The sequence below is a fragment of the Vicugna pacos genome, chromosome 4, assembly GCF_048564905.1.
Source record: "Vicugna pacos chromosome 4, VicPac4, whole genome shotgun sequence".
NCBI lineage: Eukaryota > Metazoa > Chordata > Mammalia > Artiodactyla > Camelidae > Vicugna > Vicugna pacos.
In genome coordinates this window covers 33,230,368-33,248,651 of record NC_132990.1, presented here as the reverse complement: position 1 = coordinate 33,248,651, position 18,284 = coordinate 33,230,368, and the positions used below count along the sequence as shown (strand labels likewise).

The 18,284-nt window shown below is 36.5% G+C and overlaps 1 protein-coding gene across 3 annotated transcripts in view; it reads right to left on the bottom strand.

Annotated features, from left to right (window-relative positions):
- GLIS3 (GLIS family zinc finger 3) overlaps window positions 1–18,284 on the bottom strand; it is a 526,902-nt gene that overhangs the window by 91,799 nt on the left and 416,819 nt on the right. For all 3 annotated transcript variants that reach the window (XR_012071988.1, XM_072959522.1, XM_072959523.1), the window contains exons 6-7: window positions 9,902–10,063; window positions 5,683–5,793 (exon numbers count right to left, since the gene is read on the bottom strand). Coding sequence is in view for 2 of the 3 variants with exons in the window: in XM_072959522.1 (XP_072815623.1) it covers window positions 5,683–5,793; window positions 9,902–10,063 (273 nt within the window). In the remaining variant the exon portion in view is untranslated. The remainder of the gene's footprint in view (window positions 1–5,682; window positions 5,794–9,901; window positions 10,064–18,284) is intronic.

The following is an 18,284-nucleotide window of genomic DNA, read 5'->3' as shown; positions in this document are numbered from 1 at the left end:
TCCCAGTTAAGAATTTTCAGGAGACTACAAATAAAACTACTTGAAACAAGAATTGTAATATAATCAAGAACAATAAAAAACTTCACTGATCTCTCCATTGCTTTCAAATAATGGAACCGAAGACTTCACTCCTTAAGAATCTCTATCATTCACAAAGGAACTCACAGATACCGTGTTCCAGAAGCATCACCCTTTGTGCAATTGTATGACAGCATTTCTCCTACTATACAGAAAGAACATGTCTCCATGTGTCTCTCACTGGAATGTAATCTTCAGGAGGGCAAGTTCAGATCTCACTGGTTTTTAAGTTCTCAGCGCTGATGCAGGGCCTCACTTGTGCCACCTGCGCTGACTGCTCAGTGAGCCACAAATGCTGACCATCTGAGTCATTTTCCTAGATGGGAGACATAAGCTATGCTTTTCACTGTCTAGCATCCAGTTCCTCTAACGCCACAGTCAGTGACTGAGGATAGGCTGCAGAAAAGTTTAATTATAACAAGCTAAGGTGATCCCGATGTCTATTATTGTGCTCTTAGTTAGTACCAGAATCTTTTAAAAGAAACTCGAATGGAAAGCTGGAGTATTTTGACTTAAGCAGCGCTTTAAAAAATTTTGCAGCTAATATAGTTTTCTCATTTCTAAAGTGGTCATTTGAATGTGTTCCTGATCATCTCACCTCAACAGGTCCCCCTCTTTAATCTCCCTGTCAACACATTCACTGTTTCCTTGCCTACATTTATGTTACATATTTTCTGTTGATCTGTCTATTGTTGCTGGACTTCATCAAGACAACGTGGCTCTGTGAGGACAAAGAATATATCTGCCTTGTACACACTTGCATCTGTGGGTCTAACCCAAGGCTTGACACATTGTAGGTGCGTAATAAATATTTGATGAATGGAATAAATGAAATTACTTGCAACTGTATTTCTCAAGTAATTTACCAGAAGAGTAGTTTGATGGGACACTCTAGAGGAAAAAGATCGTTTTGTTGGCCAAGTAATTTTGAACAACGCTTAAAGGTATCTTCCCTCTGGAATATTGGTATATCTAGGGCTTTGAGAACTCTTACAAGAAGGAAAACATTGAATAGTATTCAATCCAGGATTTCCCAAATTTATGACAACAAAAAATTTCCAATAGTATTATCTAATGAGACCCTGCAGATTGTATTCTAAGGAACACACTTAGGGAAACACTGCTTTAACGGCTAAAAGAGATACTGGGCTACTAGGCCCAGAGATGTAAGTATGTATTTTTCTGTATTCTCAAAGCTCAAGGCAGCTTATCTGTTCTCTCCAGAAAGGAACAAGCTTTTTCTCACTATTTCATCTCATGGGCAACTGCCCTTACCCTCTACTTCCCCACACCCAAATGTAAATTCTCAATTCCTTTTTAATAGCTCCAATCATCAAGTAGCATCAAAATGTTCCTAAAAGCATAGCTGATTTCATACTGGATCTACTTAAAATAGAAGCCTCCTGGCAACTGGTTTCAACTCTAAATCAGTACTATCAACTTCTTAACTTGACTTTTTTTTTTTTCATTTAAATGTAGTTACCAGTTAGCACCACTATTTTGAACCAAAGTTTCTTGTTTCACAAAAGCATACCCAGTACCTTACTTGAAATCCATTACCCTCAACTGAGACATCTGGACATTCAGGCAGGTAGTATGTCTCACCATCATTCTGAGGTGTGATGTAAGTACTTTGTCACCAACAATTGTTAAAGTAGAGAAGTTAGTGACTCACTTAACAAAAAATTAGTGCCATTTTAACGTAATCCCTGTAATAGCATCATTCTTACTTGAATTCCAATGTGATTTCCTGAATGTGAGAGGAAGGAGAGCTGCCAATTCATCTTGAAATATGTTGGTAATATGTGTCTATTACTGACATTCCTTTAAGAGCTGGAATAATTTTTAATTTATTCCTGAACAGAGTGAAAAGGAAAGAAGGAAGGAAGGAATGATGAAGGAAAAGATGATGTCAAAATCTGGGAGGGTCTCTGATTGTGTCCCCATGTGTACCTGCCTTCTGCCATGTAGATAATGACAGAAAACAACTGACAGAAACGTGAGCCTCACTAGCTCTTTGATACATGCTTTTGTTTAGGGGAAAATATATTTTTTTTCACATAGGTTTTTTTTAAAGATTCCAAAAACTGCACAAAGCTAGGTGAGCCTAAGCTGTGCTTAATGGAATTCTTTATAGTTTTTGAGCACATATGGGATGGTGGAGGCTCTGAACAGATTTCAAAGAATCACCAGTTCAACATAAGGAGAGTTGCATTAAATAAGTAGCTCTATTTTGGCCAGAAAGCTACACAACGCTGTTCTCTAAAGTAGGAAATACAAATACATGTTGCATTCATATACATTCCAAATGCTGTGCTTGCTTGGTTTGAAACAGCCTGTGCTGATGTCACAAAAGTGAAAGTCATCAGCCACGGTGGGTCAAAGGCGAATGTTTAACAAACATTTAACAAATCACACCCAAAGTTTGGAATCTTTGTGGAAGTGTAAAATGGACGAAAGATTCACATCATCTCTATCTTTTGGCCCAGCATTCTTTGCGTTCACTTAAAAAAAGTCCATTTTGATAGTAGGCCAGAGTTGAAGGAAACCTCCCTGCTTACGGCACTTCCAAGGTGAAAATGAAAAATTCTGATAAAGCTCACAGCCTTGAGGAAAATTTCAAGTGGCTTACTACCTCAGTTTTCTCTTATTTCACCACTCATTATCAGAGAGAATTGAAGGACAGATTCTGCCTTTTGCTCTGCAGGCTAAATTCTATTCTCACTGGAGTCCATAGCGGGTGACTTAAGTATTTTGCTACTCATTTATCTGTGTAGCCCTCTATTTAATGGACTCAAGATCTGCAAAGCACATTCGATGGAAGAAGTCTGTACATCAGCTGATGGGATGTGTGGGTGTGCAAACACCAGACAAAGAGAAAAGTTACTCTCTACATGCAGTGAGTCAAATTATCCCAATTCCTTTGCAGAAAAGTTTTTTCTTTTTCTTTCTTTTCACCGCTTGAATAACATTTAGCTGAGACTTCAGGTTCTTGGTTTTCAGTAGGATCCAGCAGGTGTGGGAAAGGGCTACATGCCCACCACCAGGGCATCACTTATGAGATCACTACCTCTCCTGATAAACATCCGTCTTACGGGTGAGGGTGCCTTGTCACTGGCCCTGATTTCAGAGAAAGGCTTCACAAAGCCAGCTACTTTAAGACCAAAATAATGTCATTTAGTGTCTAGGGGGAGGTTAGAAAGAGGATTAGAGGCAGGCAGGCAGGCAGGGTATATTAAACAAGTCCATGACTAACAGGGTGTGACAGAAAAGGGTTTTATTCTTTTCAACAAAACAATTCCCTAGGGCTGGGACCATTACTCCACTGTGCCTTTATCACCTTGGAATTTTTATGGTTATTTTTGATGAATTCACATTTTTGTAGAGGCTTTTTGAAATGATGCCAGTTTTCAATTTTTAATTAAAGTCATAAATAATCTTAATTCTGCCTTAAAAGGGTTATTGTTTCTTACTTTTTTTATTATTGCTGCCAGGAAATATTTCAAATACCAAGCCCTGATGTGAGTTAGCAATTAGAATCTCTCTGAGGGCTAGTAACTATATTACACCATGTAAATATTACACACCGGTATACCAGTGCAAGGTTTAAAAATGTGGGTTGACTGATTTCAGGTTTATTAGCACTGCTTCTCCTAGGAGTGAGATTTACTCTTTTTATTGGATGGAGCAACTGTCATCGTTTTAATTTCCACAAATCAGTCCATCACAGATCCACACAGGATTTTTTAAATCTCCAGATTAAAAGGACAGGTTAAAATTCAGAAAGTAAACACAGTAAACTTGTCACTGAAGACTAGGCAATGAAAGTCAGTCAAATCTAATTCAACCACTTGCAGGAAAAAGAGCGAACAAGTGAACATCAAAAGCTAAATCACTGGAGAGACAATGCATCATTTTACATAAGAAAAAATTCGACAGACTATTGTAAAATTTGACATTAGATTACAACACTCCTGCTCCTTGAAAGTATATCCTTATTATCTGGGTTGCCTATTGAAGGTTGTCTGCAAATTGCCTATAAATTTACATTTTGTATTCTTAAGGTCTGATTTTCTTTTTTAAATTAGCACTTCAAGAATCTTTCACATAATTAAAACTACTCTTCCTTTATAAAGAGGCTGAAACATACTGTGTTTGAACAATAGAAACCATTACTAATTCCTGAAAATATCCATTATGTTTTCATACCTACTGTCAACCTGGGTTACCGTTTTAAGTTGAAGATCATATTGTTTATTTATCTAGACATGGGACTTACATTCCGTCATGTCCATAACAACTGTTCCTTTCCAAGAAGATGCTCTTCAATCTCATGACAGATTTGCTATTATAGTAAAATCTCCCACATTTGGGACAATTTGGAGATGGAGAATGGTCAGATTTAGGAGGAAAAGCTCCCAGCAAGAGAGTTTATTATTATTATTTTTAACAAACACAACTCATTACTTCAAGTTTGTAAGATATACACAGATACCGACAAAAACCATTTCAGACAGTAGTCCTGCTGAACAGTTAACAGTTTGTAACAATGGTGTGTTATTTCAAGATTATTAAGCATCCTCCTTACAATTTTATTTATATTATTAATTCACTTAGCAGTTCCTTTTCTATTTTAAAACACTGGAATTCAATCATGTTGAATAATCATCTATTATCATCTGTTGATAATGATCACCTGTTATCAGTTTTATCTCTTGAATTCCAATTAAAGAGACAACTATTTTATACAGAGAAAAAAATAAATGATTTCACAATTGACTTACAAGAGTGGGTTTGTATGCTATTAAGAATATCTATCAAATTCGTCTAACTGGGCATTTTACTAACTCATGGGGAAGAGGTCAAATTATTTCCATATATGAGCCCTCAACTGGCACTGTGCTAACCCCTGGTAGTAAGCTCCTCATTTCTAAAGGTGTTAAAGCACAGCATGGCCAACCACTTGCTGGAGACATTCTGAGGTCAGGAGAGCAAGTCATGTGGGTTGGCAGGTTGATCTTTAACATCTCCTCCGAATCTGAGATACTATAATTTCCATGAACTTTGACAGATGAACTAAGCCCTCACTGATGTCAAAGCAATTTTAGGTTCAATTCCTTTCTCAAGCTTTCATACATAGTACTTGTTAAGGAATGTGTTTTTCCTACGCTTAAAGGAAGGAATGCTCTATACTTACTCTTCCTAGAGACGACCTACCTTCTTCATCAGAGCTAATGATTTTTGCCAGTTGATATTTTAAGAAAAAGCGCTTATCTCCAGAAAGGCATTTTGTTGTGTTGTATTCCCCAATTCAACTTTCTTTAGCAATTTGGACTTAATTTTGTTACTTCCCAGTTTAGGTGACTTTCACTAATTTTCTCAAACTCCTATTATACAAACTTTTCCCAGAAATTCATATCTGGTTATATCAGTTATGCAAATCATAGCCTTGCTATCACTTCATGGAAGACTTCTCTAGTTAAAGAGTCTAAAACATGTTACACTTGAGAAGTAGAACTACCAGTGCCCTGCAGAAGCTCCTAGTATTGCAAGAGGAATTTAAATGTGCTTTTCCTGGCTGGATAAATTCTCTTTTAAAATTACCTTTTTCCTTGCTTGTTGATCTTTAGAAGAATGTGCCTTCACATGCTTTCTTAGAGAACTTGGGTCTGTGTAGCGTTTGGTGCATCCTGGAATTTGACAAGCGTAAGGTTTCTAAATAAGAAAGAAAGAAAAAAAGAAACAGTTGTGGTTAAATCATAATGCTAACTGGGGAAGGTTTACTCAAAGACTACTGTCTTCAGAGCATGAACTGTTACCAACTGCCCAAGGTGAAATGCTCGGTGATCCTCATGCGTTTTCATTAGCAAGGCCAGTAAGTCTGCATCAAAGCAGAGAGAAGAGTAAACTTTCAAGAAACAAAGAGATGTCTTATCTTTGATGATTTTTAAGAGGTTGCTGTAGACTGCACTTTTACCACGAAACTTTCTGTGGCATTGTTTAATATGGAAATTATTACTAAGTATCTCCAGCCATACTTACAGTTATGTTCCCCTGAAAACAATCTCTGGTGCTGTCAGAAATTAGGAAACACATATTCTTTAAGAGTTCAGGTACAAAGAAGCAGTAGGAAAGTCCAGAAAAGACTGGGAATGTTTCAGAAGAAACCTGATTCAAAAAGAGAGAGGGAGAGAATTAAAAGGCAAAATTAATGGAAAGTTAGTAAAAGACAGTAGGTTCCAAACAGCAGACACATGAAAAATCAGGCAGAGAAACATTAATATTATTAGTTGTAGAGGAGTCGTGGTGCTATGCGTGGGTTAGGTGAATAAGCCCTTGGCTGAGCATGATGAGAACATAAGTTTTGGCTCCTCTGGTTCCCCCATGTGCCTGAGAGGATATGAGGTTGGAGTCGAAGGCAGTCTAGACTCCTTTTTATTTTTGTGTCCCTGCTGATTGGAATATGATAATTAGGAATGAATGAATGAGAGTACTACACATTGGTTCAAGATTTAGCTACTATGCCTACTGTAAGAACAAAATCCAAACCAAGGGTTTAAGAATATGGCTTTTAACTTGTGAAGTAAATACAAATCTGCTTATTCTAAAACTGAAAAAAAAATACAAGATTAACTGTGTTTGTAAGATGTATTAACAGTCATTCATCCACTTAGCATCTCATCGGGTGAGATATTAAAGCCGTGCCTGCACGAGGTGAAATGTAAGTAGGAGAACTGGGCCTCTGACTCTACAACGCATTCTGGCTTTAGAAATCTGCTATTCTATTGACTCCCCCATCAAAATTTTTCAGATATTTTCCCTTACTGCTTATATTTTGTTCCTGTTTTCAAGTGCTTGCTTATCATTTTGTGGGCTAACATATATGTTGATGATACTATTTGCCCTGCTGGAAACCATACATATGATTCACTTTTTTTGTTGTTGTTATTTGTTGTCATTTTTTTTAAATTCCAAGAACAAGGTAAAGTCATGAATACATAATTTAGTTTGACACTCCCAATTTGAATTGTAAGTTTGATTATCTTAGGTGTTTGTTCATTGACTTATGGACTAATTAAATGAATCACCCAGCAGCAATTTTGCTTCCATAAGGTGCTGGGCATTTTATTATATATTAGGGATCCAACAATGAACAATGGATGAACAAGACTCTCAACAGGTCACAGTTTTTGCAAAATGATGAGCCAATTATGGGCTGAAGTCACTTGCCAATGAAGTTTCCACTGGATAAGCAAAGGTTTTTTTTAACCTGGGAATTTTTTCTAGGTTCACATGGCTTTTTGCCCTAGTCTTCCCTAACCTGCCCCAGTGTTAGGGGGCAATTAGCCAATATCTTTATTGGCAGTCATGTTGTGATCACATAAGATCATGTTCTGAGCATTAGAGGAGATGCTGCACGTAAAAATCTTTGGGAATATTACTGTGTTATATAAATTTATTCCATTATTACCCCATGGTCACCATTATTTGGGTTGAAAAGAAATGTGTAATGTCATTTCATATTTGACTTAGAGATGTTCTTGAAGAAGTCTTGAATACTGAACATTCTCCCAGCTAGCTTTCACACTCCCCCTGCCATCAGCCAGCTGGGATTAGTATGCCAAAATAGCAAAGCCAGGGTGGTCTGAGCGGTACTGGTGTACTGGTCATTTTAACTCAGATTACGTAAACTTTAATGGCATGCTAGATTTCATCAAACTATATTTTTAAAATTTTCCATTTGTACTGTAAAATTATCTCCCCGGTTTAGATATTAAAATGCTAGCATAGAAATGAATTAATAGCATTTTTCAGGGTTAGAATTAGGAACTCAGTAATCTTTACGGGGAAATCATTTTCCTATAAATAAAGAATCCATTTAGTTGAAAAAGATACTTTATCCAAAATTCCGACAGCATTAGCGTAAGGAGTGCTTAATGAAAGAGAATGGGGACCTAAATTTAAATAACAAATTCTTCAAGCAATTCCAATTTGCTTTTTAAAATAAATGTTTAATATCTTAAAATCTTAAAAGATTTTAAAAGAGCTTACCAATTTGTTAAATGTGATAAAAATTTAAACAGAAGGTAGTTTGGGTTAAAATGATGGGTTTAACAGATTTAATAGAGAAATACTTTTTAAAAACAAAAATAGCTAAGTTTTAAAGGCTACTGCATTGAACTGAATCATGAAATTATTATCTTAGGTAGCTTTCCTCAAAAGTTTTAAAAAAGGATGTATTTTTAAAATTCCAAAATGATTTTACAAAATGCTCTTAGTTTGATTAGCTAAAATTAGCTCCAAGCAAAGAAAGGTATTGTAGAACCATAACACTTAGCCTCACAATAGTTCTTTCAAACTACAGATAACTAGCTAGAGTAGAAGCAATTTCTCAAGACAATCTTGTCTCATGAATGTTCATTCTTCCATGATAAAGTTTAATGACAAATTGGAAAATTTATTAGATTCTACCAAGAGCACTTTAGACATACAAAATAGGGCATTTTAACATAATTTATTCTTTTTTCATATTTCTACCTTTAAGAAATACTGCTATTCACCAAAGTTATTCATGTAATATTCCATTCTGTTATTCCTAAAATCACTGAATTCAATTCAGCTAGAGCAGAAAGGGTCCAACTTACACCCATATTACTCTAATTATATTTCAGATGTTTACTAGGCAAACTATTACATTTATGTATATTAGGAGATAATTCTGTTTAGAAAGGTTATGTGACATATAGCTAAAATGACTTCTATCGATATGACTAATAGAGATTAATATAAAATTTAATAAATATGTCAACTATAACATCAGAAGAATCTTAAATATGTATGAGAAGGTGTGTAAAAATAACAGTATCTTTTCAAAATTCAAATTCTGGTGTAGTTTAATAATAGACATCAGAATGTTAACACTGAAAAAGTACTGTCATGAATACATTATTTATAAAGAACGTAGGATAAAAGATCTGCGATGTGTATAATTCATTTATCCTGGTGGCTTTGTTAAGTGACCAAAAATTACATATAGCCTACCTGGCCTCATGTAAAGAAAATGGGACGAAAACCTGAGAAATGCATAGAAGGACGATCAACGTAATGGAGAAAATGAAAGACAAGCATCATGGAGAGGGCATTAGCAAATGAACAGAATGTTTCAGCAATAAGAGAGTTAAGGTGTAGTAATGAAAATCAATTGTTCTCATAGGGTTTATGTCAATAGATATGTGGCTGTTAACACATAGCAAGTGTGATGAAACTGAACCTTTGAGAAAGATTTGCCAATTCTTTTTAGATCACTTGAAGGTGAAAACACCAGGTGGCTTCTAAAGCAAAAGGCCAGATTCACTTTAAAAAAATCATGGCAGCCTCAAAGTTCTTAGGTCAAAAAGAAAAGAATCAGGATAAGAAAAAAAAATGCTTCCTATTTTAAGCAATTGCATATCTTATCTATCTTAGTGTATCTTGATATTTGAAGACTTTTATTTTAATGTTCAATCTCTAGTGGTCATTCCCTTTACTAAAATCTACTGTATGAGAGCCCCTAAACTGCTTCTGCTTTGTACACAGGTAATCAAGAAGCCTCTCTTCGTCCCAGGCAGCTGTAATATTTAGGATAACTTGTGACTACAGAAAAAAGAGGAAAGAGCCAAACAGGGCCCTTTCTGGCTCTTCACCAGGGCTCACTGCTGCCCTTGGCATTGTCCCTATAACCTGCAGACCATAAAGCAAACACCTTCACCATCCCACTATCAAATAGGCACTTCCTCACACCGGGACTCGGGGCTGGAAGTTGGAAAGCTCCTGCCACTCTTACAGTGTCCAGATGTGTCCTCTGGTGCTTGGCGCGGTCACTGGAGTTACTGAATGCCTTCTGACAGCCCGGATGCTGGCACAAATACGGCTTCTCGCCTGTGTGGCTCCGCAAATGAATCTTGAGATTTTCGAGCCTGGAAAAGGCCTTCTTGCAACCTTCAAACTGCAAAAAGAAAACAATTTTTGGTTGTTGAGAAGGACCTTGAATGTTCAGGGTTGGGGGACAGGAAAAATAAATGTCCTTAGTTTGTACTTAGCTTAAAGCAAAAAAATAAAATGAAATCCAAACAGTAACAAATATTACTTCTAAAAATATCCATATGTTTATGTGAACTGCATTTTTCCACTGAATATACATGCCACTTTCCATACCAGATTTGGGTCCCAAACTGATTTCTGTGATTACTTATGTCAGAGAAAATTTGCTGTGAGCCATCTGGCTCAGTTAATAAAAATACAGTAATGCGTGTCTTAAAGATTTGTTAAAAAATTAACACAGTTTTCCATTTCCAAATTGGTCTAAATTGAAGGAACGAGGAAGGAAGAAACTTTTTACAACTAATAAACTAACAAAAATAATTCAGAGTGATGTACAAGAAAAAAAAGTAACCCGAAGATCCAAGAGTCTGAGATGAAAAGGATATGTGTCTGCTGAATCATTATGATCATAAACTTTCTTAACTCTGTCTTAAGTGGTTTTCAACTCCCAGGAGTCACCTTGTTAACATACAGGGTGATGCCAAGCCTAATGAGATAAAGTTTTTAACATGCTTTTAGAACTTGAAGACATTTTATTTAGTGTTAAACCATTTTCCAAATAAAGTAATAGTTTTATTTTTATTACTTTAAGAAATTTGTTACCCTAGTTCTTGAAGAGAAGAATTAAAAATGAAAAGCTAAAGATTTCAAGAAATGCTTCATTGGTTTGTCAATAATATTTACTGGTGGTAATATTTACTTGAAGTCTTCTGTGGGCAAAATATTAGCTACTATTAGAGGGTCAAAGTAATTTCAATTCTTGAAGTTCCAATCTAATACGAAATGTGTTAGAGAAAGCCTATAAATGAAGCATAAATGTGAGATGAGCATTTATCCTTTAACTCTCTCTTTGGTATTAAGCCCCAGAATATTTATGTCACTTTGACAAATTTAATGCCATTTGAGTTCCACTGCAAGGAAAACTTAGAAACATGGAAAAACCATCAAAACACAGCATAATATGCTTAAAGCAATTAAGAAACCTCACTTCTTAGGAATATAGGGGTTGATGGTGAGGACAGAAGTAAAGAGGGTCAATTTAGGGTGGTTTTCATTAAAAATTAGCAGATATAACTTAAACTTACTACAAGAAATGTTATAAAATTATTTGGTTCTCTTATTACAATAGATGAGGGAGTATATTGTTCATGAAGGGATGACAGAGCTGGCCAGGTTTTGGGTATTTGAATTTTTACCTTTAAGTAAAGAATGAACTAAGGAGAAAGAATAATCAAACATGTCACAACTCCCTCTATTTAAGTTGTCCAGATTTTACATGCTGGAATATTTTAAGAAATTTGTGAAAGTTGCACTTATTTTTGATTGAGAGTTATACATGTTTCACAGACATATGTTGGTTTATTTCAATTTTGATATTTTGCTTAAAATAATTTTGGTGTTTTCCTGATTTCTATTTCACATAAAAATAAATTTAGCCTGAACAGAAGATGATTGCTGACGAAGCCAACTATTTTTCAACAGAGTAAAAGACATACACTGTTTTATCGCTAGAGGGAGAGGGGATTTAAGTGGTTTATTTCTTCAGGTTTTCAAATGGGTATCAAGTTTGAGAATACAGAGGCTCAAAGAAATCCCAATTCATGGCTCAGAGACCTCTGCCACTCAAATCTCCGTTTTTAAGGTTCATTCTGAATGATAACTCTGCAAGCTTCTGGAGCTCAGTTTATTTGTCTTGGAATCACCTGGTAGACCACACTTGGGTCTAAAATGAGCTTGTGGTATTCTACCCATCAAGCCTGCAGCCTTGTTCCTAGCAACGCTCTTTTTTGAGGGGGGGGCATCATCGTGGGGCCAACTCCAGGAGTGCACACCAAGACCCGAGTAGGCTTCAGCATCCACTCCCTTCTCTAGTCACCCCAGATCTTGGTCAGAAACAAGACTGTATTGTCTCAGCACCAAAACACGCCTGGAGAACCAGATTAGCGTAACAAGATTTCTGTGAAGAAGACCCCCAGATCTACCACAGAGTGATGAGAGGGATCCCAGACACGTCCTAGATCTAACTCCACTGTCACTTCATCAGAAATAAACTAACTGTAGACTAGTGTTCTAAACTTTCTCCAGTTAAATGCCCATGTAAATGTCCATTAAAGTGTCTAGTTAAATTGCTAGTTATTATTGTTAAGAGAAGCAATAATCAAAGACCAAAGAGCTTGCTGCATTCCACGCAAATCAGTGAAAAGTGAGCATCTGAGAACTTCCTGACTATTTTTTAAAAATAGCAAAGATGGACGAAATTATGGGCACCCAGACTAAAAATGACAACAAAAAGATTATTTTTTAAAAATCATGAAAATCCAGCTGATCTCAAATGTTTACTCTGTAACAAGAAAGGCCAGGAGACAAAAGTATTTGTAGCACTTGTACTAAAATTTTAGTATTTTCAGGTGAAAAGACTAAGAGTGAAGAGGTTTGACTGCACTGAGTTAATAAAGGCAAGAGAAAAGAAACCTCATGTACTTTGGGGCTTATACATCATCACTCACTCATGTTGAAGAAATTCACTGGGAAGAAACCATGAACCTCATACCAATAAAATCACTGAAGAATTGACAAATGGCTTCTAACACCCAACCCACCAAAGGAGTATGCAGAGAACCACACTTAACTGAACTTGTCACACTAACAATTCTGCTAGAAGAGAAATTAGGTGCTGTTCATTTCTCTAATGGTCTCTGGATGAAACTTGAAAGCAAGCAATTTTGTAATGAATCATTATCATTCATTGTGGGAATAAACCTGTAATTCAACAAAAGAATTTCCTCTCCTGCAGGCAATTTTACCCCCAGATTTATAAATACAATTAAATGCAAATGCATTAAAATTTAACATTTATGTAGAACTAAAAAAGATTGTTACAAAATACAGCCAAACTGGGTGGGTGCTTTGGGTGTTTGAGTAAATGGATGCCTTGTTTTCTTCTTCTTCCTTTTTTTTTTTTTTTCGTGTTTTCCAAATCTTTAATGAGTGAGTAAATGAACATTTAAAGTAGGAAAGCAGGGACCATGGCGGAAGAGTTTCCTTCAGTTTGGCCAAATGCTTTCTCATCAAGACTCCTAAAGTGCAAAGTATATCCTGAGATCTAAGGTCCAAATTGTCACCTGACTGCTTGGGTCACTGCCACATACCAATCTCTACACAAAAATTGACAAATATCTTAGTCTCTGGATATGTCTTCCTGGAGTGACTGTGGAGTTAGGAACCCTGGTTCCAGTGACACACACAATTCTGGATCATCAGGCCTGAGGCTGCCTATGGTTCAAACCCAGGCCATATACAAGAAGTGAGAGAAAAACAACAAACAAATTCTCAGAATCGAAGAGGGGTAGTAGAAGGAGGAAAAGTAGAACAAAAAGAGAGAAAAATGCAGAATGGTAATGTGGGAGGGAATGGTGGTGGGAAAGGGGTCTGATACACATTAGTCATTTTATCTTAATAGCATTCTTTTTTTCTCTAACAAATACTGAGTAAGCCCTATGAGCATGGCACTATGCATTGGCATTGGGAGGAACAAGATGAATAAAACTCAAATTTTACTCATGGGACGATAGAAGCAAGGTCCGTGCATATGGTTGGGCAGATATACTGCTGAACCTTGAGCAGTGATTCTCAAAGACGTGGTGCCTGGACCAGCAGCATCAGCATATCCTGGGAACTTGTCATAAATATAAATTCTCTGGCTCCACCACAGACTCACAGAACAGAACCCTAGGGGTGGAGCCCCAGACATCTGAGTGTTAACAAGCCTTCCAGGAGATTCTGATGCTACTACAGGTGCCTGAGAGTTCAGAATGCCATTCATATCGTAATCACTGTTGATTTTCTTCAGAAAGTCTCCTGGCAAAAATAAAGCATCTTGCAGAATTCATCCATTTCTAATTGGGACAACAGTCATATAGACTAGCAACAGCCCCGGACTGAAAAGGAACATCTCCATCCCAGGATAAAGCAGGGTTATCTCCATCTGCACCTCAAATGAGACAAAATTCCAGAACACTGATCTCACACTAGAGATTCTTTAAACGCCTGACTATTTAATCTGTTGCCAAGCAGATGTCTTGTTCTGAAATAGGTATGCCTACAAGTTCCCTTGGTGGCCTCCTGACCAACAAAACACCCCACATTTCTAATGCTCATTACATTCGGCTGTTGAGAAGAAGCACTGAAGGGGAGCCATCATTTTCTAATCATACATTTCAGTGGCTTTACAGACACACAGAAGAACAATGCATGAAACTGTAAGTGACAGAACTTTAAATCTCATGGGTTTTGAAAATACTGCACTGCATAAAGCCTCATTCTGAGAGAAAAAAAAAAACTCTTTAACTCCAAGGCTGTTTCCAAGTAACAAACCGTAATTAAAAAGTGTAAGTTGCCTCAAACCCAGAGAACCTTAGCTTGCACCACTTTGTTAATTTAGGAGATTATTTCATATTTAAAGGATCACAACTGGACTGTAATCACCATCTATATATATTGGCTTGATTACAGATTGTTGACATTAAGTGGCATTAAGATGACCTTTGAAATATTACTTTCCCTTTCTATTAGAAGCTTTTATGTAAGGTTTTGAAAATGAAAGACTCATTAGACACCATTAAAATAGGATTTATTCCATATGTGTAACCAATAATCAAGTAGAATATTATGCCCTCCCCTAATCAGCTACTTAGAGTGCTGAGAAGCACAACTTCATATTCAAAGCAGTAAAAACAGCAAACCTTTCCTGATCAGATTTTTATACCATGACTAGTGTCAACAAAGCCAAAACAGAAAGGAGTCTATGATGCTGGACATGCTTTTTAAAAATATACATTTGATTTCAATCAAGGCTCAGTGTTTATGACCCTTGGAGGTATAAGCTTTTATAACTTCATAGTCAAGACCAATTAATCCCATTAGTAACGGCTGAAGCTAAGGTATGCTGTGCAGCGCCGGGACTGACTGATGAATTATATACTAGTTTACATTTTCCACGTACAGCGCAAAGACAACAGAGATGAAAGGCGCTGGTGGAAAGGTCAGCAAATATTTATAATGCTGTGGATATATTCAAGGTGACTTCCACAATAAGCCCAAGAGTTCAAGTCCACTTGAATCATGGACATACCTGCAATAGGTGTAAATGAAAGATGGCTTCTCCTGTGATCAGAAAGAGGGAGCCAAAGCACAGCTGAGGGCCCAAGCCACTTCACACACCTGAGAAGAGGTGAGAAATCTGACTCACGTATTCATGTGAGATTTAGAAGCTTACTTCCAAGACAGTGTTTCCACCTTTATGTGCTCATAAATCACCTGGGCATCTTGTTAAAATATAGATTCTAATTCAGTAGATGCAGATTAGGGCCCAAGATTCTGCATCTGTAACTGTCTCCAAGGTCATACTTCTAAATGTTGAATATTCAAACATTCCACTTTGAGAAGTAAGGTTCTTGGAATCATTAAACTTACCTCAGGTTGAAAGTGGGATGGGATTTAAAGGACAAAAAAGAGATAAAATAAACAAAAGAATTAGAGCAAAAATGAAAGAATAAAGAAAGTGCTTGCTTTTGATGAACCAGATTATGGCAGCTTCATCCTTAAAAGCGTGAAACATTATGCTGTATACCAGAAATCGACATAACATTGTAAACTGATTATACTTCAATAAAAAAGAATGCAAATGTTTTAAAAAGTGTGGAAGACTAAAATCTAATTTTTAAATTTAGGTTTCCAGAAAGTGTTGTCTGGGAAAGAAAGAAAAAAGAAAGAAAAGAAAGGAAAGAAAGAAAGAAAGAAAGAAAGAAAGAAAGAAAGAAAGAAAGAAAGAAAGAAAGAAAGAAAGAAAGAAAGAAAGAAAGAAAGAAAGAAAGAAAGAAAGAAAGAAAGAAAGAAAGAAAGAAAGAAAGAAAGAAAGAAAGAAAGAAAGAAAGAAAAGGAAGGAAGGAAAGGAAGAAAGAGGAAGGAAGGAAGGAAGGAAAGAAAGAAAGAAAGAAAGAAAAAGAAAGAAAGAGAAAGAAAAGTCAGGAAAAAAAAAAAAAGACAAGGAACAAAACAGAAAGACTGCAGAAGCACACAGGGACCCTCTGACTTTGTTTCTCCTTCAGTCTCATTCGCATTTGGACATCTGGCTCACCTCGTGCCACCCTGCGGTTTCTGTTCCCAGTGCATTCTCCTTAGGACTGGATGCTCCAGCAAATCTTAGTATTTACCACCTCAGTTTGTAGAAAGTGTTACATAAAGGGAGAAAAAGAAAATAATCCAAATGTTTTGAGGCTTTTAAAAAGTGTCTAGTTCATGAATTTGTTACACTGAGTAATACGGAGTTCCTTCCTCTCCATGCTTCATTCAGACTACTAATTCTGTAATGAGGACAGAGAAGATGTCTCTGTTCTCACTTTGTGATTTTACTCATATTTTCAGTCTAATCACCTTCTTGTCCATAAGGGAACAATGTACCCACAGAAAGGGAGTTTCTGTTTCCATTTGGTTGTTAAATTGTAATACCGGTTTTATAATATTTCAAAGGTTCTAGGCAGAGAAATAGTGGCCTCATCGGAAATTTATTTAACACTGTGGTAGGATTACCTCTGGATAATCCTGAGAGTTCTCTTAACCTCAAGGAAATCAGTGCACCCTAAACTGATTTTCCAAGGTTTCCAATATCTGAATAGATTTGCACTTGCATTTCCGAGGACAGCCTTCAAAGTTTCCTGGTCTCCTTGGCTTGGCTGGGGCAGCCAGAGTGGGGAGGAGACTGACACGTTGGCCTCAGTGAGTCAGCTACTTCAATGCATGCCACTCATCTGGCATTCTGAAGTGGTCTACGGTACTCATTCATCCAGATTTTCTGGAACCATTAACATTTAGTAGAATTAATATAAAACCCTTTCTGTAATGTTTTTCCTAAACCATGGTAATAAAGAGATTCCAGTTACTATGTTTTTCCTTGTTATTCTAGTGTACAAAATGAATCTACTAACTAGCTCATAAATACAACTTCCTGGCTTGTTGTGTTTCTTGTTTTTGATTAAGAAATCTGTATAAAACAAAGGTGACCTAAATGGGCAGTATGTATGTGTTTCCTATTGGTTTAAGGCAATTTGTTGTTTTTTTAACATTCTGGGTCATGGGCAGCAGCTGATCTTTAAAAGGGCACTTTAAACGAGGTGGCAAAATAAATGAGGGGGCAACATAAAAAATGAAAAGAGGAAAAAAATGTTTCTAGGAGCCACATAACATTGTAGAGAGAAATATGTCATTTCTGTGCCAACATTTGAACCATACTAAATTTTTATGGAAATTATCAAATGTCTGGTTTATAATAATTGAAAGGAGCTGGGGACAAATGGAACCTCATCATGGGCATTATATTCTGGGAAAAGAATATTCCACAGTGCAACACTGAAATTTAAAACAGATCATATGGCTATCTCCAGTTATTCAACAAATATAAAGGATCATATATTATTCATGTCATGTCAATACAATGCCAGAAAACTACAATTTCAAGCAAATAATTATTTTGTGAGTGGGTAAATAATGAAAACTGGTTGTGTGGGGTTGTTTAAACATAACAAGAAGTAAGTTGCCTGGATTTTGTTGTTGTCGTTGTTTGCTAGCACTGATTCCATGCGGTCTGCAAATACGTATCTACCAGAGCATGTATCCTTCAGAGGTTCACAGTCAGACCTCAGTAAATGCACTTTGCTTGCATGCCAGTAGAGTAAATATATTTATCGCTACGTAATTGGTCCTGCATAAATATACCTAAAAGAACTTAAATTATTTAATTTTCTGTGTATCTGTGTTTCTGACCACCACAGGGTTAGATGTAATCCCATATACATGGATCTACATAAGCACAATATTTCATGAAGTATATATAAAGTATGTTTATAAAAGCAACTTTTAGATATTTTGCTCCTTTATATTTAGGAAAACAATTTTTCAAATTCTGTAAGTACCAATCTGTACAACAGCGGGCCAGGGAATACAGAGTTTCTTGCACATTCAGCACTCTAGAGGCTGTGTGGATGGTCCACAATAACTGTCAGGTTCCATCCTACCTTTCCTGCATTCGTAGCACATGCCAGGAGGCAGACACACACTCAGAACAAATTTGG